This window comes from Eucyclogobius newberryi, unplaced genomic scaffold (assembly GCF_026437365.1).
Source record: "Eucyclogobius newberryi isolate DKJ021-1_F unplaced genomic scaffold, fEucNew1.0.hap1 SCAF_118, whole genome shotgun sequence".
NCBI classification, from domain to species: domain Eukaryota; kingdom Metazoa; phylum Chordata; class Actinopteri; order Gobiiformes; family Gobiidae; genus Eucyclogobius; species Eucyclogobius newberryi.
The window spans coordinates 184,236-205,658 of record NW_027315744.1 but is presented as its reverse complement, the minus strand read 5'-3'; the positions used below and the strand labels follow the sequence as shown (position 1 = coordinate 205,658).

At 46.8% G+C, this 21,423-nt stretch overlaps 2 protein-coding genes across 3 annotated transcripts; one reads left to right on the top strand and one right to left on the bottom strand.

Moving 5' to 3' along the window:
- Positions 1-559: 559 nt before the first annotated feature.
- On the bottom strand, positions 560-5,183 carry rnls (renalase, FAD-dependent amine oxidase). Its single transcript, XM_072440262.1, has 7 exons — positions 4,890-5,183; positions 3,793-3,892; positions 3,451-3,593; positions 2,866-3,024; positions 1,844-2,017; positions 1,329-1,501; positions 560-1,046 (listed from the first exon to the last, which is right to left on the bottom strand). Exons 1-7 carry the CDS (start codon positions 5,005-5,007, stop codon positions 891-893), a joined length of 1,023 nt encoding a protein of 340 aa, XP_072296363.1. The 5' UTR covers positions 5,008-5,183; the 3' UTR covers positions 560-890.
- Positions 5,184-5,519: 336 nt separating this feature from the next.
- lipf (lipase, gastric) lies at positions 5,520-19,791 on the top strand. Of its 2 annotated transcripts, XM_072440261.1 has the most exons (12): positions 5,520-5,542; positions 6,604-6,704; positions 6,950-7,064; positions 8,109-8,295; positions 9,881-9,990; positions 14,527-14,663; positions 16,392-16,532; positions 18,059-18,130; positions 18,219-18,287; positions 19,233-19,343; positions 19,413-19,575; positions 19,773-19,791. In XM_072440261.1, the coding sequence occupies exons 2-11, from the start codon at positions 6,606-6,608 to the stop codon at positions 19,530-19,532; spliced, it is 1,161 nt and encodes a 386-aa protein (XP_072296362.1). In that variant the 5' UTR covers positions 5,520-5,542; positions 6,604-6,605; the 3' UTR covers positions 19,533-19,575; positions 19,773-19,791. The 2 variants fall into 2 exon arrangements, with proteins under 2 accessions (XP_072296362.1, XP_072296360.1); XM_072440259.1 differs by lacking the exon at positions 19,773-19,791 and having other exon boundaries at positions 19,413-19,728.
- Positions 19,792-21,423: the final 1,632 nt, after the last annotated feature.

Below are 21,423 nucleotides of genomic sequence, written 5' to 3'. Positions count from 1 at the left end.
TGTGTTTTTGTTCTTTTTATTTGTCGTGTAACCATGACGACCATGACGACTCGTGACCGGGTCGTTTCATGTTAAACTTTGTTTTTACAAAGAAATGAACTGTAAAAGTAAATAAAGATTTAGAAACTGTCAGGTGCCCTCCCCGTGTCAGATGCCCTCCCCGTGTCAGGGGCCCTCCCCGTGTCAGGTGCCCTCCCCGTGTCAGGTGCCCTCCCCGTGTCAGATGCCCTCCCCGTGTCAGGGGCCCTCCCCGTGTCAGGTGCCCTCCCTGTGTCAGATGCCCTCCCTGTGTCAGGTGCCCTCCCCGTGTCAGGTGCCCTCCCTGTGTCAGGTGCCCTCCCTGTGTCAGGTGCCCTCCCCGTGTCAGGTGCCCTCCCCGTGTCAGGTGCCCTCCCCGTGGCAGATGCCCTCCCCGTGTCAGATGCCCTCCCCGTGTCAGATGCCCTCCCCGTGGCAGATGCCCTCCCCGTGGCAGATGCCCTCCCCGTGGCAGATGCCCTCCCCGTGGCAGATGCCCTCCCCGTGGCAGATGCCCTCCCGTGTAAACAGCAGAGGAAGGTGAGACTTACAGATCTTTATTCCAGGTGAACTTTATATTAATATAAACACATTCAGATGTGACCTCTGACCCCAGGAGCTCTGAGCAGAGCCGCTGCTCCCGTTGCAGAGGATCAGACCAGGACCTGGCTGATGTGAGGTTCTGGTGCTTGGCAGATTCATGAAACTGCTTCAGACGCAGCGTCAAGAAAATCCACAATCCTGCAGAGGTCAGAGTCTTACAGAGCGGCTCAGCTCCTGAACTTCACTGTCTGAAGCCCAGAGGAAGTGTCTGGGCAGAGGGAGGTCTGAGCATGCTCAGTGCAGACTCTGGGTGAGCGTTCTGAGCATGCTCAGTGCAGACTCTGGGTGAGCGTTCTGAGCATGCTCAGTGCAGACTCTGCGCAGCCGTCGAAGTTTGAGTGAGTGAACGCGTCTCCGCCCAAAAGCAGCAGCGGTTGGTTTAGAACAGTCATGTGACCCGGGCAATCAGGAACTGCAGTCTGCACCTGCGAGAGAGAGGGGAGGAGTTATGAACGGAGAGGGAGGAGTCTGGGGAGAGAGAAGAGTCTGGGGAGAGGGAAGTGTCTGGGGAGAGGGAAGTGTCTGGGGAGAGGGAAGTGTCTGGGGAGAGGGAAGTGAAGTGTCTGGGGAGAGGGAAGGGAAGAGTCTGGGGAGAGAGAAGTGAAGTGTCTGGGGAGAGGGAAGAGTCTGGGGAGAGAGAAGTGAAGTGTCTGGGGAGAGGGAAGTGAAGTGTCTGGGGAGAGGGAAGTATCTGGGGAGGGTCTAACCTGGGAGAACCTCCACTTATGCGTCTTGATGCTGATTGGCTGAGGCAGCTGTGGGAGGAGCTTGTGCAGCTGGTCCAGGATCAGGGTCTGGACCTGGAGCAGGTCAGAGTCCAGATATTTAGACCCGAACGAGACGCTCGTGTGGACAACGAGACATGGACCAAGACCTGAGTCTGAGGACAAAGACCAGGTGAGACCAGGACTAAACCAGGACTAAACCAGGACTAAACCAGGACTAAACCAGGACTAAACCAGGTCTAAACCAGGTCTAAACCAGGACTAAACCAGGTCTAAACCAGGTCTAAACCAGGACTAAACCAGGACTAAACCAGGACTAAACCAGGACTAAACCAGGTCTAAACCAGGACTAAACCAGGACTAAACCAGGTCTAAACCAGGACTAAACCAGGACTAAACCAGGACTAAACCAGGTCTAAACCAGGTCTAAACCAGGTCTAAACCAGGACTAAACCAGGACTAAACCAGGACTAAACCAGGACTAAACCAGGACTCACTGTTGTTGCGTTTCTGGTGTTCTACAGAGATGTAGCGAATGCAGTCGTTGTTGGAGACGTACTTGAGGCCGAAGTCCAGGTCCAGACCTTGGTCTTTGGAGAAGAACAGAACCAGAGCAAACCTGGACGAGTACTGGACCTGAGACAGCAGCGCCACCTGCTGTTCAGACAGCACTGCAGCACAAGCACAACGCAAAGGATCATGGGCTATGTAGGTCTACAAATGTATTATTGAAACAGTTTCAGTCCGAACCAACGAGCGTGACGTTTCAGTCCGAACCAACGAGCGCGACGTTTCAGTCCGGACCAACGAGCGCGACGTTTCAGTCCGGACCAACGAGTGCGACGTTTCAGTCCGGACCAACGAGCGCGACGTTTCAGTCCGGACCAACGAGCGCGACGTTTCAGTCCGGACCAAAGAGCGCGACGTTTCAGTCCGGACCAACGAGCGCGACGTTTCAGTCCGGACCAACGAGCGCGACGTTTCAGTCCGGACCAAAGAGCGCGACGTTTCAGTCCGGACCAACGAGCGCGACGTTTCAGTCCGGACCAAAGAGCGCGACGTTTCAGTCCGGACCAACGAGCGCAACGTTTCAGTCCGAACCAACGAGTGCGACGTTTCAGTCCGGACCAACGAGCGCGACGTTTCAGTCCGAACCAACGAGTGCGACGTTTCAGTCCGGACCAACGAGTGTGACGTTTCAGTCCGGACCAACGAGTGCGACGTTTCAGTCCGGACCAACGAGTGCGACGTTTCAGTCCGGACCAACAAGTGCGACGTTTCAGTCCGAACCAACGAGTGCGACGTTTCAGTCCGGACCAACGAGCGCGACGTTTCAGTCCGGACCAAAGAGCGCGACGTTTCAGTCCGGACCAACGAGCGCGACGTTTCAGTCCGGACCAACGAGCGCGACGTTTCAGTCCGGACCAAAGAACGTGACGTTTTAGTCCGGACCAAAGAGCATGACGTTTCAGTCCGGACCAACGATCTGAAGCCGCTCTAAAGCTGGTCTTGTTCTCACGGTGGCTGAAGTCTCCTTGCAGCTGCAGAATCTGGGGCACAGGCATCGTCAGGACAACAACGTCAAAGGACTCGCTCTGACCCCCTGTGAACTCCACTTCCCATGATGCACCGCGACGGGACACAGAGGTCACATGACGCTCAAGCTGCAACTCCGCCTCTGGAAACAAAAGATTCAATTTGACCCAAAGTTTAATGTTCTCGTGTCAATGGTCCAAGTCTGTGATGTCTGACCCCAATGATCTGACCCGGACCCTCCTGATCTGACCCTGATCTGACCCCAACCCTCCTGATCTGACCCTGATCTGACCCGGACCCTCCTGATCTGACCCTGATCTGACCCGGACCCTCCTGATCTGACCCTGATCTGACCCCAACCCTCCTGATCTGACCCTGATCTGACCCGGACCCTCCTGATCTGACCCTGATCTGACCCGGACCCTCCTGATCTGACCCTGATCTGACCCTGATCTGACCCCAACCCCCCTGATCTGACCGCAATTTGACCCCAAACTGAGCCTGATGTGATCCGGCCCCGCCCCCGGCCCCGCCCCCGGCCCCGCCCCCGGCCTGAGAGTGGGAGTACCTGACTGTTGGAGGAAGTGTTTGACGATGTGGCTCGTTCCTTCGGGGCTGATGAAGTTCTGAGCGTTTTCCTTCTGCTGTAAACCTTCTACTGAACACGTCATGGGCTCCAGCACCTGAGCCGAGATCAGCTCCTCGTACAGACTGAAGAGACACAACCAGGTCTGAACCGGGTCTGAACCGGGTCTGAACCGGGTCTGAACCAGATCTAAACTAACCAAATGTGCAGACACATATTTCAGTGTGATCTATGAAAAGAATAGTAGTGTAGGCTGCAGTCTGATCACATTCGGCAGATATGACCTAGTGTGACCTCTGACCTGTGTGACCTCTGACCTCTGACCTGTGGTGCTTCTTCCTGTAGAACTCTGTGCTCGTGATGTACTGAGCTCCAACGTCTGCTCCAACACAATCTGAGAATCGAGTGGTGGACATACGACCTCCTGAAGAGAGAAGAAGAGTCATGTGACCAACAAGTCGACGATACAGGCCTTCGCGGTGACGTCATACATCCAGGACTTCCCCATAGCGGCCATTTTGAAAGGGGCACGCGATATACGAGCAGCCACCACGACTGCATCCTTTTCTACAGCATAAGGAGCTACGAATACTTTGATTCTTTAGACGATAACGGAACGACAAAGCTCTCACTCCTCAGTCTGACAACAGAACAATGACCTGACAGAACAATGACCTGACAGAACAATGACCTGACAGAACAATGACCTTACAGAACAATGACCTGACAGAACAATGACCTGACAGAACAATGACCTTACAGAACAATGACTTTACAGAACAATGACCTGACAGAACAATGACCTGACAGAACAATGACCTGACAGAACAATGACTTTACAGAACAATGACCTTACAGAACAATGACCTGACAGAACAATGACTTTACAGAACAATGACCTTACAGAACAATGACCTTACAGAACAATGACCTGACAGAACAATGACCTGACAGAACAATGACTTTACAGAACAATGACCTTACAGAACAATGACCTGACAGAACAATGACCTGACAGAACAATGACTTTACAGAACAATGACCTTACAGAACAATGACCTGACAGAACAATGACTTTACAGAACTCATATTTCCTGCATATCGTGTGTAGTAGTCGTGTTGTTGTGCCCCTTTCAAAATGGTGGACTCGGTTGCTACTGCACAAGTTCCCGGATGTGCGAACACATGTATAGTCCTGGTTTAGTCCGGGTTTAGTCCGGGTTTAGTCCGGGTTTAGTCCGGGTTTAGTCCGGGTTTAGTCCGGGTTTAGTCCGGGTTTAAGTCTGATTTAGTCCCGGTAAAGTCCTGGTAAAGTCCTGGTTTAGGTCTGATTTAGGTCTGGTTCAGTCCTTCTGCACATGCGCAGTGGCCGTTCACCTGACCTCACCTGACCCCCTCCCGACACACGCACGCGCACTCACCTGTCCCACGTGACTTGTCCCACACCTGGATGTGCACGCGGTTCTGCAGCGCGCGCCTCAGCAGACATGCGCAGAGACTCCCGGTGAGTCCGGCCCCGACAATCAGCACGCGCAGCATTCTGGGCCGAACCGACACCGAACCGGAGTTTGTCCTGGGCCAAAGCGGGTCTACGGCGGGTCCGGGTCCTGGTCCGGGTCCTGGTCCTGGTCCTGGTTCGGGTCCTGGTTCGGGTCCTGGTTCGGGTCCTGGTTCGGGTCCTGGTTCGGCTGTGTCCGCTGAAGCTGAGGTTATGAAAGCGTCAGTCCGAAGTAAACAAAAGAGGAAGCGCACAGGAGGAACATCCGGTGTGACTGTCACAATAAAGCTACAAATCAACATCAAGCACACACGCAATAACAAATAAAACCCCATGAGGCACAAATACTTGTGTAAATTATTTGATTAGATTAAATGCTTGAATCAAAATTGTCATAAATATTTCACTTTTATCAAATGTTCTTTCCAAACTAAAGTTCATCTACAGCAGCTTCACGCCGCACCCGAGTCCGCCCAATCACAGAGCCCGCAGGCCGTGACGCCACTTCCGTGTTTTCGGGTTGCTTCCGGGGTTTCTGCCTGATCCGCGTCAAAGGGAAAAAGCGGAGCGGCGCCGGTGAGTTTCAGACACAAAACACACTCAAAACTCCACGAAACATGGAATAAATCTGCATGAATCTGTTCAGAGAGAGTTATATCGGCTTCGAGTGATACTTTAGAGTCATGTAAAGTGTAAATCATGTTTAAAAGTGACTTTAAAGTCAGATTAAATACACAGTAATAAACATTTTAGGAGCACCAAATATTCAGTTAAGTGGAAAGGTATGCTGTAAATACTGTCAAACTCAGAATTAATGTTCAGACGTGTCATCAATGTTAAAGTGTCATATTTTAGTCCAAAAAGTCCAAAGTACAGACTCCCAGTAATGACGAGGTTATATCAGGTAAGTTCAGGTTTAAATCAGACAATTACTGCAGCAAAAGAGATTTACTCTTGTTAAAGTCTAAGTCCTGTTGTAAAATGTAACATAAATGGTCTTTTCTTTTCTCGTAAAGCATCAAATGTAGATTTTTTATTATTAACAGAAAAGACTGCATTTTATATTGTATTAAAATAAGCCCTTCAGAAGGTCTCAAACTGTTAAAAAAGACTTTAAACCCGTCACTTTGGCTGAACACGTCGTGCAGAAGAAAGAGTTCTGTTCTCAAATGTTGAATTCAAAGTCAAATGCTTTTAAGTTGCTTTATTTGATCCTAAAGCCTCTGGAATAATACAAACGGACGTGAAGTGCGACAGAAGCAGCTCGATGTTTGAAGAGTTTATCGCTCAGATAAAAGCTGAAAATACATGAAATATGGGTCTTTTAAGGTGAAGTTGACCTTAAACTGCTGCTCTGATGATGACATCATGAATTATAACACAAGATGAATCAATACAAAAGAACACAAAGTTCATGTTATGAACTTTCACTTCTGCAAAAATCTGACTTATGTTTATTTTAGAATCAGAAACTGTGCTTTTCACGTGACGCAGACTAATGACCATGTTCTTTGTTTGTCACACATTTACCTCGTAATAACACGATAACAATATAATAACACAATTATAACACGATTATAACATGATAATAACACAATAATAACACGATAATAAGTGCTGTTTGTGTTTGGTTTCAGAGATGGAGCTTCTGAGTCTGTCCTGGTTCTTCCTCTGCATCTCTTTGAGCCTCTGCATCAAACCAGCTCCTCCTCTGGACCCTGAAGTCCAAATGAACATCGTGAGTCCTGGTTTAGACCCGGTTTAGACCTGGTTATGTATGAAGTCTATAAACATCTCAAAAAGAATCTCTTTCCACCAAACGTGTCTGAACCATATCAAATCCAGATTAGGTCCAGACCAGAGCCAGGATCAGAACCGGATCAGGACCAGGGTCTTGTGACAGGACCAGGGTCTTGTGACAGGACCAGGGTCTTGTGACAGGACCAGAGGCTCTTCTAACATGTTTGACTTGGTTTGTTTCAGTCTGAGATCATCAGGAGGTGGGGCTTTCCGTCTGAAGAACACGAGGTGGAGACGGAGGACGGCTACATCCTCACACTGAACCGCATCCCCCACTCCAGCAGGGGGCGCTCTGGAGGTGAGTCGCTCCAGCAGGGGGCGCTCTTGAGGTGAGTCACTGCAGCAGGGGGCGCTCTGGAGGTGAGTCGCTCCAGCAGGGGGCGCTCTGGAGGTGAGTCACTGCAGCAGGGGGCGCTCTGTAGGTGAGTCACTGCAGCAGGGGGCGCTCTGGAGGTGAGTCGCTCCAGCAGGGGGCGCTCTGGAGGTGAGTCACTGCAGCAGGGGGCGCTCTGTAGGTGAGTCACTGCAGCAGCGGGCGCTCTGGAGGTGAGTCGCTCCAGCAGGGGCGCTCTGGAGGTGAGTCGCTCCAGCAGGGGGCGCTCTTGAGGTGAGTCGCTCCAGCAGGGGGCGCTCTGGAGGTGAGTCGCTCCAGCAGGGGGCGCTCTGGAAGTGAGTCGCTCCAGCAGGGGGCGCTCTTGAGGTGAGTCGCTCCAGCAGGGGGCGCTCTGGAGGTGAGTCGCTCCAGCAGGGGGCGCTCTGGAGGTGAGTCGCTCCAGCAGGGGGCGCTCTGGAAGTGAGTCGCTCCAGCAGGGGGCGCTCTTGAGGTGAGTCGCTCCAGCAGGGGGCGCTCTGGAGGTGAGTCGCTCCAGCAGGGGGCGCTCTGGAGGTGAGTCGCTCCAGCAGGGGGCGCTCTGGAGGTGAGTCGCTCCAGCAGGGGGCGCTCTGGAGTCTGGAGGTGAGTCACTGCAGCAGGGGGCGCTCTGGAGGTGAGTTGCTCCAGCAGGGGGCGCTCTGGAGGTGAGTCGCTCCAGCAGGGGGCGCTCTGGAGGTGAGTTGCTCCAGCAGGGGGCGCTCTGGAGGTGAGTCACTCCAGCAGGGGGCGCTCTGGAGGTGAGTTGCTCCAGCAGGGGGAACAAAGGCCTAGGGTTAGGGCAGGGGGAACTCCTCCTTTAGGGCGGGGCTTATTGAGCTCTGACCAGAATCTTCAGATTGAAAATGACTTTCAGATGGAAGTCAAAGCGTCAGGATTTCTAAAACATTCCAGAAGAAACATTGGTATTCAATCTCTCTGGCAGTGCTCCTGCTGTAGACCCGGTTCTGACCCGGTTCTCCTCTCTTGCAGTGGTCCTGTTGCAGCATGGACTCTTGGCCGCCGGCAGTAACTGGATCACAAACCCTCCGGACTCGGCTCTGGGGTTTTTTCTGTCTCAGAGCGGCTTCGACGTTTGGATTTCCAACAGCCGAGGAAACACCTGGTCCAGGAAACACAAGAGCCTGGACCCGGACAAGGACCAGTACTGGGCCTTCAGGTACGGGCCAGGGCCAGGACCAGGACCAGGACCAGACCAACAACACTTCTACTACACGCTTACAACACGTCTACAACACGCCTACAACACGCCTACAACACGTCTACAACACGCTTACAACACGCCTACAACACGCCTACAACACGCCTACAACACGCCTACAACACGTCTACAACACGCCTACAACACGTCTACAACACGCCTACAACACGCCTACAACACGTCTACAACATGTCTTCAACACGTCTACAACACGCCTACAACACGCCTACAACATGTCTACAACACGCCTACAACATGTCTTCAACACGTCTACAACATGCCTACAACACGCCTACAACATGTCTTCAACACGCCTACAAGACTTCTACAACACTTCTACAACACGCCTACAACACGTCTACAACACGCCTACAACACGCCTACAACATGTCTACAACATGTCTTCAACACGTCTACAACATGCCTACAACACGCCTACAACACGCCTACAACACGCCTACAACATGTCTACAACACGCCTACAACATGCCTACAACACGCCTACAACATGTCTTCAACACGCCTACAAGACTTCTACAACACTTCTACAACACGCCTACAACACGCCTACAACACGTCTACAACACGCCTACAACATGTCTACAACACGCCTACAAGACTTCTACAACACTTCTACAACACGCCTACAACACGTCTACAACATGTCTTCAACACGTCTACAACACACCTACAACACGCCTACAACATGTCTTCAACACGCCTACAAGACTTCTACAACACGCCTACAACACGCCTACAACATGTCTTCAACACGCCTACAACACGTCTACAACACGCCTACAACACGTCTTCAACACGCCTAGAACACGCCTAGAACACGTCTACAACACGTCTACAACACGCCTACAACACGTCTACAACACTTCTACAACACGCCTACAACACGCCTACAATACGTCTACAACACGCCTACAACACGTCTACAACACGTCTACAACACGTCTACAACACGCCTACAACACGCCTACAACACGCCTAGAACACGTCTACAACACGCCTACAAGACTTCTACAACACGCCTACAAGACTTCTACAACACGCCTACAAGACTTCTACAACACGCCTACAACACGTCTACAACACGTCTACAACACGTCTACAACACGCGTACAACACGCCTACAACACGTCTACAACACGTCTACAACACGTCTACAACACGTCTACAACACGCCTACAACACGCCTAGAACACGTCTACAACACGCCTACAAGACTTCTACAACACGCCTACAAGACTTCTACAACACGCCTACAAGACTTCTACAACACGCCTACAACACGTCTACAACACGTCTACAACACGTCTACAACACGCGTACAACACGCCTAGAACACGTCTACAACACGCCTAGAACACGTCTACAACACGCCTAGAACACGTCTACAACACGCCTAGAACACGTCTACAACACGCCTACAAGACTTCTACAACACGCCTACAACACGTCTTCAACACGTCTACAACACGTCTACAACACGTCTACAACACGCTTGGCGGAATGTCACACTTGTGTGTTTCAGTCATGATGAAATGGCGCTGAAGGATCTTCCAGCGACGATAAACTACATCCTGAACGTCACAGAGCAGCAGCAGCTCAGCTACATCGGACACTCACAGGGAACCACCATAGGTCTGCTCTCCCACTCCCCAGACGCTTCCTCTAGTCTCCAATAATCTGGTCATGATCTGATTTCTTGAGCATGACCAAAAACCTGAGGAAATAAAGTGGGTGTAATTCCTCATTCTTCCAGCAGGGTTCCATTGTAGGACAATGGACCACAGAAGACACTGGAGTTGTTTACTTGTTGTTTTCTTGCAGGTTTCATGGCGTTCTCGTTTGTTTACTTGTTGTTTTCTTGCAGGTTTCATGGCATTCTCATTTATTTACTTGTTTTCTTGCAGGTTTCATGACGTTCTCGTTTGTTTACTTGTTGTTTTCTTGCAGGTTTCATGGCGTTCTCGTTTGTTTACTTGTTGTTTTCTTGCAGGTTTCATGGCGTTCTCGTTTGTTTACTTGTTGTTTTCTTGCAGGTTTCATGGCGTTCTCGTTTGTTTACTTGTTGTTTTCTTGCAGGTTTCATGGCGTTCTCGTTTGTTTACTTGTTGTTTTCTTGCAGGTTTCATGGCGTTCTCATTTGTTTATTTGTTTACTTGTTGTTTTCTTGCAGGTTTCATGGCGTTCTCCTTTGTTTTCTTGCATGTTTCATGGCGTTCTCGTTTGTTTACTTGTTGTTTTCTTGCAGGTTTTATGGCGTTCTCGTTTGTTTACTTGTTGTTTTCTTGCAGGTTTCATGGCGTTCTCGTTTGTTTACTTGTTGTTTTCTTGCAGGTTTCATGGCGTTCTCGTTTGTTTACTTGTTGTTTTCTTGCAGGTTTCATGGCGTTCTCGTTTGTTTACTTGTTGTTTTCTTGCAGGTTTCATGGCGTTCTCGTTTGTTTACTTGTTGTTTTCTTGCAGGTTTCATGGCGTTCTCATTTGTTTATTTGTTTACTTGTTGTTTTCTTGCAGGTTTCATGGCGTTCTCGTTTGTTTTCTTGCATGTTTCATGGCGTTCTCATTTGTTTACTTGTTGTTTTCTTGCAGGTTTCATGGCGTTCTCGTTTGTTTACTTGTTGTTTTCTTGCAGGTTTTATGGCGTTCTCTTTTGTTTACTTGATGTTTTCTTGCAGGTTTCATGGCGTTCTCGTTTGTTTACTTGTTGTTTTCTTGCAGGTTTCATGGCGTTCTCATTTGTTTATTTGTTTACTTGTTGTTTTCTTGCAGGTTTCATGGCGTTCTCGTTTGTTTTCTTGCATGTTTCATGGCGTTCTCATTTGTTTACTTGTTGTTTTCTTGCAGGTTTCATGGCGTTCTCGTTTGTTTACTTGTTGTTTTCTTGCAGGTTTTATGGCGTTCTCTTTTGTTTACTTGATGTTTTCTTGCAGGTTTCATGACGTTCTCATATGTTTACTTGTTGTTTTCTTGCAGGTTTCATGGCGTTCTCATTTGTTTACTTGTTGCTTTCTTGGAGGTTTCATGGCGTTCTCGTTTGTTTACTTGTTGTTTTCTTGCAGGTTTCATGGCGTTCTCATTTGTTTACTTGTTTTCTTGCAGGTTTCATGGCGTTCTCGTTTGTTTACTTGTTGTTTTCTTGCAGGTTTCATGACGTTCTCGTTTGTTTACTTGTTGTTTTCTTGCAGGTTTCATGGCGTTCTCATTTCTTTACTTGTTTACTTGTTGTTTTCTTGCAGGTTTCATGACGTTCTCGTTTGTTTACTTGTTGTTTTCTTGCAGGTTTCATGACGTTCTCGTTTGTTTACTTGTTGTTTTCTTGCAGGTTTCATGACGTTCTCGTTTGTTTACTTGTTGTTTTCTTGCAGGTTTCATGAAGTTCTCGTTTGTTCACTTGTTGTTTTCTTGCAGGTTCCATGGCGTTCTCATTTGTTTACTTGTTGTTTTCTTGCAGGTTTCATGGCGTTCTCATTTGTTTACTTGTTTTTTTCTTACATGTTTCATGGCGTTCTCGTTTGTTTACTTGTTGTTTTCTTGCAGGTTTCATGGCGTTCTCATTTGTTTACTTGTTTTCTTGCAGGTTTCATGGCGTTCTCGTTTGTTTACTTGTTTACTTGTTGTTTTCTTGCAGGTTTCATGGCGTTCTCGTTTGTTTACTTGTTGTTTTCTTGCAGGTTTCATGACGTTCTCGTTTGTTTACTTGTTGTTTTCTTGCAGGTTTCATGGCGTTCTCGTTTGTTTACTTGTTGTTTTCTTGCAGGTTTCATGGCGTTCTCGTTTGTTTACTTGTTGTTTTCTTGCAGGTTTCATGGCGTTCTCGTTTGTTTACTTGTTGTTTTCTTGCAGGTTTCATGACGTTCTCGTTTGTTTACTTGTTGTTTTCTTGCAGGTTTCATGGCGTTCTCGTTTGTTTACTTGATGTTTTCATGCAGGTTTCATGGCGTTCTCATTTGTTTACTTGTTGTTTTCTTGGAGGTTTCATGGCGTTCTCGTTTGTTTACTTGTTGTTTTCTTGCAGGTTTCATGGCGTTCTCATTTGTTTACTTGTTGTTTTCTTGGAGGTTTCATGGCGTTCTCGTTTGTTTACTTGTTGTTTTCTTGCAGGTTTCATGGCGTTCTCATTTGTTTACTTGTTTTCTTGCAGGTTCCATGGCGTTCTCATGTGTTTACTTGTTGTTTTCTTGCAGGTTTCATGGCGTTCTCATTTGTTTACTTGTTGTTTTCTTGCAGGTTTCATGGCGTTCTCGTTTGTTTACTTGTTGTTTTCTTGCAGGTCTCATGGCGTTCTCATTTGTTTATTTGTTGTTTTCTTGCAGGTTTCATGGCGTTCTCGTTTGTTTTCTTGCAGGTTTCATGGCGTTCTCGTTTGTTTACTTGATGTTTTCTTGCAGGTTTCATGGCGTTCTCATATGTTTACTTGTTGTTTTCTTGCAGGTTTCATGGCGTTCTCATTTGTTTACTTGTTGTTTTCTTGGAGGTTTCATGGCGTTCTCATTTGTTTACTTGTTGTTTTCTTGCAGGTTTCATGGCGTTCTCATTTGTTTACTTGTTGTTTTCTTGCAGGTTTCATGGCGTTCTCGTTTGTTTACTTGTTGTTTTCTTGCAGGTTTCATGGCGTTCTCGTTTGTTTACTTGTTGTTTTCTTGCAGGTTCCATGGCGTTCTCGTTTGTTTACTTGATGTTTTCTTGCAGGTTTCATGGCGTTCTCATTTGTTTACTTGTTGTTTTCTTGTAGGTTTCATGGCGTTCTCATTTGTTTACTTGTTGTTTTCTTGCAGGTTTCATGGCGTTCTCATTTGTTTACTTGTTTTCTTGCAGGTTTCATGGCGTTCTCATTTGTTTACTTGTTTTCTTGCAGGTTTCATGGCGTTCTCGTTTGTTTACTTGTTGTTTTCTTGCAGGTTTCATGACGTTCTCGTTTGTTTACTTGTTGTTTTCTTGCAGGTTTCATGACGTTCTCGTTTGTTTACTTGTTGTTTTCTTGCAGGTTTCATGACGTTCTCGTTTGTTTACTTGTTGTTTTCTTGCAGGTTTTATGGCGTTCTTGTTTGTTTACTTGTTGTTTTCTTGCAGGTTTCATGGCGTTCTCGTTTGTTTACTTGTTGTTTTCTTGCAGGTTTCATGGCGTTCTCGTTTGTTTACTTGTTGTTTTCTTGCAGGTTTCATGGCGTTCTCGTTTGTTTACTTGTTGTTTTCTTGCAGGTTTCATGGCGTTCTCGTTTGTTTACTTGTTGTTTTCTTGCAGGTTTCATGGCGTTCTCGTTTGTTTTCTTGCAGGTTTCATGGCGTTCTCGTTTGTTTACTTGATGTTTTCTTGCAGGTTTCATGGCGTTCTCATATGTTTACTTGTTGTTTTCTTGCAGGTTTCATGGCGTTCTCATTTGTTTACTTGTTGTTTTCTTGGAGGTTTCATGGCGTTCTCATTTGTTTACTTGTTGTTTTCTTGCAGGTTTCATGGCGTTCTCATTTGTTTACTTGTTGTTTTCTTGCAGGTTTCATGGCGTTCTCGTTTGTTTACTTGTTGTTTTCTTGCAGGTTTCATGGCGTTCTCGTTTGTTTACTTGTTGTTTTCTTGCAGGTTCCATGGCGTTCTCGTTTGTTTACTTGATGTTTTCTTGCAGGTTTCATGGCGTTCTCATTTGTTTACTTGTTGTTTTCTTGTAGGTTTCATGGCGTTCTCATTTGTTTACTTGTTGTTTTCTTGCAGGTTTCATGGCGTTCTCATTTGTTTACTTGTTTTCTTGCAGGTTTCATGGCGTTCTCATTTGTTTACTTGTTTTCTTGCAGGTTTCATGGCGTTCTCGTTTGTTTACTTGTTGTTTTCTTGCAGGTTTCATGACGTTCTCGTTTGTTTACTTGTTGTTTTCTTGCAGGTTTCATGACGTTCTCGTTTGTTTACTTGTTGTTTTCTTGCAGGTTTCATGACGTTCTCGTTTGTTTACTTGTTGTTTTCTTGCAGGTTTTATGGCGTTCTTGTTTGTTTACTTGTTGTTTTCTTGCAGGTTTCATGGCGTTCTCGTTTGTTTACTTGTTGTTTTCTTGCAGGTTTCATGGCGTTCTCGTTTGTTTACTTGTTGTTTTCTTGCAGGTTTCATGGCGTTCTCGTTTGTTTACTTGTTGTTTTCTTGCAGGTTTCATGGCGTTCTCGTTTGTTTACTTGTTGTTTTCTTGCAGGTTTCATGGCGTTCTCGTCTCTTCCGTCCATCGCGGCTAAAGTCAAACTCTTCGTGGCGTTGGCGCCGGTTGCCACGGTGGCGTTCACTCAGAGTCCGATGACCAAACTGTCCATTCTGCCTGAGTTCACCATCTGGGTCAGTTTCCATAGCAACGCCATTTAGATCAAATATCTCTGATCTTAGAGTGTATTTCTGAACAGAGCCCTGAGTGGTCCCGTTCTAGTCCTGTTCTAGTCCCGTTCTAGTCCTGTTCTAGTCCTGTTCTAGTCCCGTTCTAGTCCTGTTCTAGTCCTGTTCTAGTCCCGTTCTAGTCCTGTTCTAGTCCTGTTCTAGTCCCGTTCTAGTCCTGTTCTAGTCCTGTTCTAGTCCCGTTCTAGTCCTGTTCTAGTCCTGTTCTAGTCCCGTTCTAGTCCTGTTCTAGTCCCGTTCTAGTCCCGTTCTAGTCCCGTTCTAGTCCTGTTCTAGTCCTGTTCTAGTCCTGTTCTAGTCCTGTTCTAGTCCCGTTCTAGTCCTGTTCTAGTCCTGTTCTAGTCCCGTTCTAGTCCTGTTCTAGTCCTGTTCTAGTCCCGTTCTAGTCCCGTTCTAGTCCCGTTCTAGTCCCGTTCTAGTCCTGTTCTAGTCCCGTTCTAGTCCTGTTCTAGTCCCGTTCTAGTCCTGTTCTAGTCCTGTTCTAGTCCCGTTCTAGTCCTGTTCTAGTCCCGTTCTAGTCCTGTTCTAGTCCCGTTCTAGTCCTGTTCTAGTCCTGTTCTAGTCCCGTTCTAGTCCTGTTCTAGTCCCGTTCTAGTCCTGTTCTAGTCCTGTTCTAGTCCTGTTCTAGACCGGTTCTAGACCGGTTCTCGATCTGTCCTAGTCCGGTTCTAGACCTGTTCTAGTCCTGTTCTAGTCCCGTTCTAGTCCTGTTCTAGTCCCGTTCTAGTCCTGTTCTAGTCCTGTTCTAGTCCCGTTCTAGTCCTGTTCTAGTCCCGTTCTAGTCCTGTTCTAGTCCTGTTCTAGACCGGTTCTAGACCGGTTCTCGATCTGTCCTAGTCCGGTTCTAGACCTGTTCTAGTCCCGTTCTAGTCCCGTTCTAGTCCCGTTCTAGTCCTGTTCTAGTCCCGTTCTAGTCCCGTTCTAGTCCCGTTCTAGTCCTGTTCTAGTCCCGTTCTAGTCCTGTTCTAGTCCTGTTCTAGTCCTGTTCTAGTCCCGTTCTAGTCCTGTTCTAGTCCCGTTCTAGTCCTGTTCTAGTCCCGTTCTAGTCCCGTTCTAGTCCTGTTCTAGTCCCGTTCTAGTCCTGTTCTAGTCCCGTTCTAGTCCTGTTCTAGTCCTGTTCTAGACCGGTTCTAGACCGGTTCTCGATCTGTCCTAGTCCGGTTCTAGACCTGTTCTAGTCCGGTTCTAGATCTGTTCTAGTCCGGTTCTAGACCTGTTCTAGTCCTGTTCTAGACCTGTTCTAGACCTGTTCTAGACCTGTTCTAGTCCTGTTCTAGACCTGTTCTGGTCCTGTTCTAGTCCTGTTCTAGACCTGTTCTAGACCTGTTCTAGTCCTGTTCTAGACCGGTTCTAGACCGGTTCTCGATCTGTCCTAGTCCGGTTCTAGACCTGTTCTAGTCCGGTTCTAGACCTGTTCTAGTCCTGTTCTAGACCTGTTCTAGACCTGTTCTAGACCTGTTCTAGTCCTGTTCTAGACCTGTTCTGGTCCTGTTCTAGTCCTGTTCTAGACCTGTTCTAGACCTGTTCTAGTCCTGTTCTAGTCCTGTTCTAGTCATGTAATATGTGTTATTAGTCCTTTTAAAGGATCTTTGAGTAAATATAAATCCATGACATGGTTTGTTACCTTGGGTCCACAGTTTGGGAACCGCTGTTATAACAGTGTGTGATTGACAGGACCTGTTCGGGAGGCGGGACTTCTTCCCTCAGAGTCACATGATCGAGTGGTTTGCAGAACACGTGTGTTCCAAACACAGCGCCCTCTGCGGGAACCTGTTCTTTGTGCTGTGTGGATTCAACGAACACAACCTCAACATGGTACTGTAGTACTAGTACTACTACTACTACAACCTCAACATGGTACTGCAGTACTAGTACTACTACTACTACAACCTCAACATGGTACTGCAGTACTAGTACTACCACTACTACAACCTCAACATGGTACTGCAGTACTAGTACTACTACTACTACTACAACCTCAACATGGTACTGCAGTACTAGTACTACTACTACTACAACCTCAACATGGTACTGCAGTACTAGTACTACTACTACTACAACCTCAACATGGTACTGCAGTACTAGTACTACCACTACTACAACCTCAACATGGTACTGCAGTACTAGTACTACTACTACTACTACTACAACCTCAACATGGTACTGCAGTACTAGTACTACTACTACTACAACCTCTACATGGTACTGCAGTACTAGTACTACCACTACTACAACCTCAACATGGTACTGCAGTACTAGTACTACTACTACTACTACAACCTCAACATGGTACTGCAGTACTAGTACTACTACTTCAACCTCAACATGGTACTGCAGTACTAGTACTACTACTACTACTACAACCTCAACATGGTACTGCAGTACTAGTACTACTACTTCAACCTCAACATGGTACTGCAGTACTACTACTACTACTACTACTACAACCTCAACATGGTACTGCAGTACTAGTACTACTACTACTACTACAACCTCAACATGGTACTGCAGTACTAGTACTACTACTTCAACCTCAACATGGTACTGCAGTACTAGTACTACTACTACTACTACAACCTCAACATGGTACTGCAGTACTAGTACTACTACTACTACTACAACCTCAACATGGTACTGCAGTACTAGTACTACTACTTCAACCTCAACATGGTACTGCAGTACTAGTACTACTACTACTACAACCTCAACATGGTACTGCAGTACTAGTACTACTACTACTACTACAACCTCAACATGGTACTGCAGTACTAGTACTACTACTACTACAACCTCAACATGGTACTGCAGTACTAGTACTACTACTACTACAACCTCAACATGGTACTGCAGTACTAGTACTACTACTACTACAACCTCAACATGGTACTGCAGTACTAGTACTACTACCACTACTACAACCTCAACATGGTACTGCAGACCTGGTTTAGTCCTGGTTCAGTCCTGGTTCTCACCTGGTTTAGTCCTGGTTCTCACCTGGTTTAGACCTGGTTTAGTCCTGGTTCTCACCTGGTTTAGACCTGGTTTAGTCCTGGTTCTCACCTGGTTTAGTCCTGGTTCTCACCTGGTTTAGTCCTGGTTCTCACCTGGTTTAGACCTGGTTCTCACCTGGTTTAGACCTGGTTCTCACCTGGTTTAGTTCTGGTTTAGTCCTGGTTCTCACCTGGTTTAGACCTGGTTCTCACCTGGTTCTCACCTGGTTTAGTCCTGGTTCTCACCTGGTTTAGTCCTGGTTCTCACCTGGTTTAGTCCTGGTTCTCACCTGGTTTAGTCCTGGTTCTCACCTGGTTTGGACCTGGTTCTCACCTGGTTCTCTGTCTCAGACTCGGACTCCGGTCTACACGACTCATTGTCCTGCTGGGACCTCGGTGCAGAACATGGTTCACTGGTCTCAGGTCAGTGTCTTTACACTCCATCACCATGGAAACAGACCACGCCTCTGTGCAGTGTGTCAGATGCCCTTCCATCTTGTCTCTGCTTCAGGCGGTGAAAGGAGGAAAACTCAGAGCCTTCGACTTTGGACCAGAGGGAAACGAGAAGCACTACAACCAGGTCTGACCTTCATGGTCTCCTCTAAACCTCATGGTCTCCTCTAAACCTTCATGGTCTCCTCTAAACCTTCCTGGTCTCCTCTAAACCTTCATGGTCTCCTCTAAACCTCATGGTCTCCTCTAAACCTTCATGGTCTCCTCTAAACCTTCATGGTCTCCTCTAAACCTTCATGGTCTCCTCTAAACCTTCATGGTCTCCTCTAAACCTCATGGTCTCCTCTAAACCTCATGGTCTCCTCTAAACCTCATGGTCTCCTCTAAACCTTCATGGTCTCCTCTAAACCTCATGGTCTCCTCTAAACCTCATGGTCTCCTCTAAACCTCATGGTCTCCTCTAAACCTTCATGGTCTCCTCTAAACCTTCATGGTCTCCTCTAAACCTCATGGTCTCCTCTAAACCTCATGGTCTCCTCTAAACCTCATGGTCTCCTCTAAACCTTCATGGTCTCCTCTAAACCTTCATGGTCTCCTCTAAACCTCATGGTCTCCTCTAAACCTTCATGGTCTCCTCTAAACCTCATGGTCTCCTCTAAACCTTCATGGTCTCCTCTAAACCTTCCTGGTCTCCTCTAAACCTCATGGTCTCCTCTAAACCTCATGGTCTCCTCTAAACCTTCATGGTCTCCTCTAAACCTCATGGTCTCCTCTAAACCTCATGGTCTCCTCTAAACCTTCATGGTCTCCTCTAAACCTTCATGGTCTCCTCTAAACCTCATGGTCTCCTCTAAACCTTCATGGTCTCCTCTAAACCTCATGGTCTCCTCTAAACCTTCATGGTCTCCTCTAAACCTCATGGTCTCCTCTAAACCTCATGGTCTCCTCTAAACCTCATGGTCTCCTCTAAACCTTCATGGTCTCCTCTAAACCTTCATGGTCTCCTCTAAACCTCATGGTCTCCTCTAAACCTTCCTGGTCTCCTCTAAACCTTCATGGTCTCCTCTCTTAGACGTCTCCTCCTGAATATGACGTGAGGCAGATGAAAGTTCCCACAGCCGTGTTTTCTGGAGGTCACGACACGTTGGCCGACCCTAAAGATGTGGCTCTGCTCCTCCCACAGGTCAGAGGTCAGAACAGGTCAGGAGAGTGAAAGTGACACAGGTTTGTCTCTGATCTTCTTCTGCTCCAGATCTCAAACCTGGTGTTCCACCTTCATCTGGAGCAGTGGGAACATCTGGACTTTATCTGGGGCCTGGACGCCAAAGACAAGATGTTCCCCTCCATCCTCAAGCTTCTGCAGACCTACTGAGACCTACTGAGACCTACTGAGACCTACTGAGACCTACTGAGACCTACTGAAGACCTACTGAGACCTACTGAGACCTACTGTGACCTACTGAAGACCTACTGTGACCTACTGAAGACCTACTGAAGACCTACTGAGACCTACTGTGACCTACTGAAGACCTACTGAGACCTACTGAGACCTACTGAAGACCTACTGAGACCTACTGTGACCTACTGAAGACCTACTGAGACCTACTGAGACCTACTGAGACCTACTGAGACCTACTGAGACCTACTGAAGACCTACTGTGACCTACTGAAGACCTACTGAAGACCTACTGAGACCTACTGAAGACCTACTGAGACCTACTGAGACCTACTGAAGACCTACTGAAGACCTACTGAGACCTACTGAGACCTACTGAAGACCTACTGAGACCTACTGAAGACCTACTGAGACCTACTGAGACCTACTGAGACCTACTGAAGACCTACTGAAGACCTACTGAGACCTACTGAAGACCTACTGAGACCTACTGAAGACCTACTGAGACTGCAGACCAGGACCAGGACCAGGAGAAATTTTTAAGCCACTTTTTAGTTTGAAATTCCACAAACTGTGAAACGCCTGTTTTATTTTGAAGTTTGAACAGAATCTGCATCAGACGCTTCCTTTGTTTGTTTGTCTGTTTAAACAGAGACAAACAAATACATTATGAAATCAACATGTTTCTTCATAAATATATGTTCAGCAGAATCATCTTTTATAGTTTATAAGAGTGTGTGTTATACATTTATCATTTATACTGTTCTTTATACTATTAACACTTCTGTCAATAAAGTTTCAATCAAGTTTATTTTTATTTTTTATTAAATGAAAAAAACAGACCAATCAAAACTTGTGTGAATAAAGATAGAGTCCAGTAACAGTCAACACCCGCCACGGCAGGGACTGGGCAGGGACTGGGCAGGGACTGGGCAGGGAGTGGGCAGGGACTGGGCAGGGACTGGGCAGGGAGTGGGCGGGGCCAGAGAGAATACTAAGTGTGTTTTTAGAATAATGTCAGATGGAAATAAAATCCAGTCCAGTTTAGTCCAATTTATGTTGAATTTGTCCATTTGGTTGTGTTGTGTGTGTATCATGTGTGTTTTGTGTGTATTTGGTTGTGTTGTGTGTGTATCATGTGTGTTTTGTGTGTATTTGGTTGTGTTGTGTGTGTATCATGTGTGTTTTGTGTGTATTTGGTTGTGTTGTGTGTGTATCATGTGTGTATCATGTGTGTTTTGTGTGTATTTGGTTGTGTTGTGTGTGTATCATGTGTGTTTTGTGTGTATTTGGTTGTGTTGTGTGTGTATCATGTGTGTTTTGTGTGTATTTGGTTGTGTTGTGTGTATCATGTGTGTTTTGTGTGTATTCGGTTGTGTAGTGTGTGTATCATGTGTGTATTTGGTTGTGTTGTGTGTGTATCATGTGTGTATTTGGTTGTGTTGTGTGTGTATCATGTGTGTTTTGTGTGTATTCGGTTGTGTTGTGTGTGTATCATGTGTGTTTTGTGTGTATTTGGTTGTGTTGTGTGTGTATCATGTGTGTTTTGTGTGTATTTGGTTGTGTTGTGTGTGTATCATGTGTGTTTTGTGTGTATTTGGTTGTGTTGTGTGTGTATCATGTGTGTTTTGTGTGTATTTGGTTGTGTTGTGTGTGTATCATGTGTGTATCATGTGTGTTTTGTGTGTATTTGGTTGTGTTGTGTGTGTATCATGTGTGTTTTGTGTGTATTTGGTTGTGTTGTGTGTGTATCATGTGTGTTTTGTGTGTATTTGGTTGTGTTGTGTGTATCATGTGTGTTTTGTGTGTATTCGGTTGTGTAGTGTGTGTATCATGTGTGTATTTGGTTGTGTTGTGTGTGTATCAT

Excerpts from the sequence above, each read along its gene's own strand:
- lipf (XM_072440261.1), top strand. The coding sequence starts at position 6,606 with ATGGAGCTTCTGAGTCTGTCCTGGTTCTTCCTCTGCATCTCTTTGAGC. Across the intron at positions 14,664-16,391 it reads TGCCTGAGTTCACCATCTGG|GACCTGTTCGGGAGGCGGGA; the intron begins GTCAGTTTCCAT and ends TGTGATTGACAG. Across the intron at positions 18,288-19,232 it reads ACGAGAAGCACTACAACCAG|ACGTCTCCTCCTGAATATGA; the intron begins GTCTGACCTTCA and ends CTCCTCTCTTAG.
- rnls (XM_072440262.1), bottom strand. The coding sequence starts at position 5,007 with ATGCTGCGCGTGCTGATTGTCGGGGCCGGACTCACCGGGAGTCTCTGC. Across the intron at positions 3,594-3,792 it reads TACAGGAAGAAGCACCACAG|TCTGTACGAGGAGCTGATCT; the intron begins GTCAGAGGTCAG and ends GTGTCTCTTCAG. Across the intron at positions 2,018-2,865 it reads GCAAGGAGACTTCAGCCACC|TGCTGTCTGAACAGCAGGTG; the intron begins GTGAGAACAAGA and ends CTTGTGCTGCAG.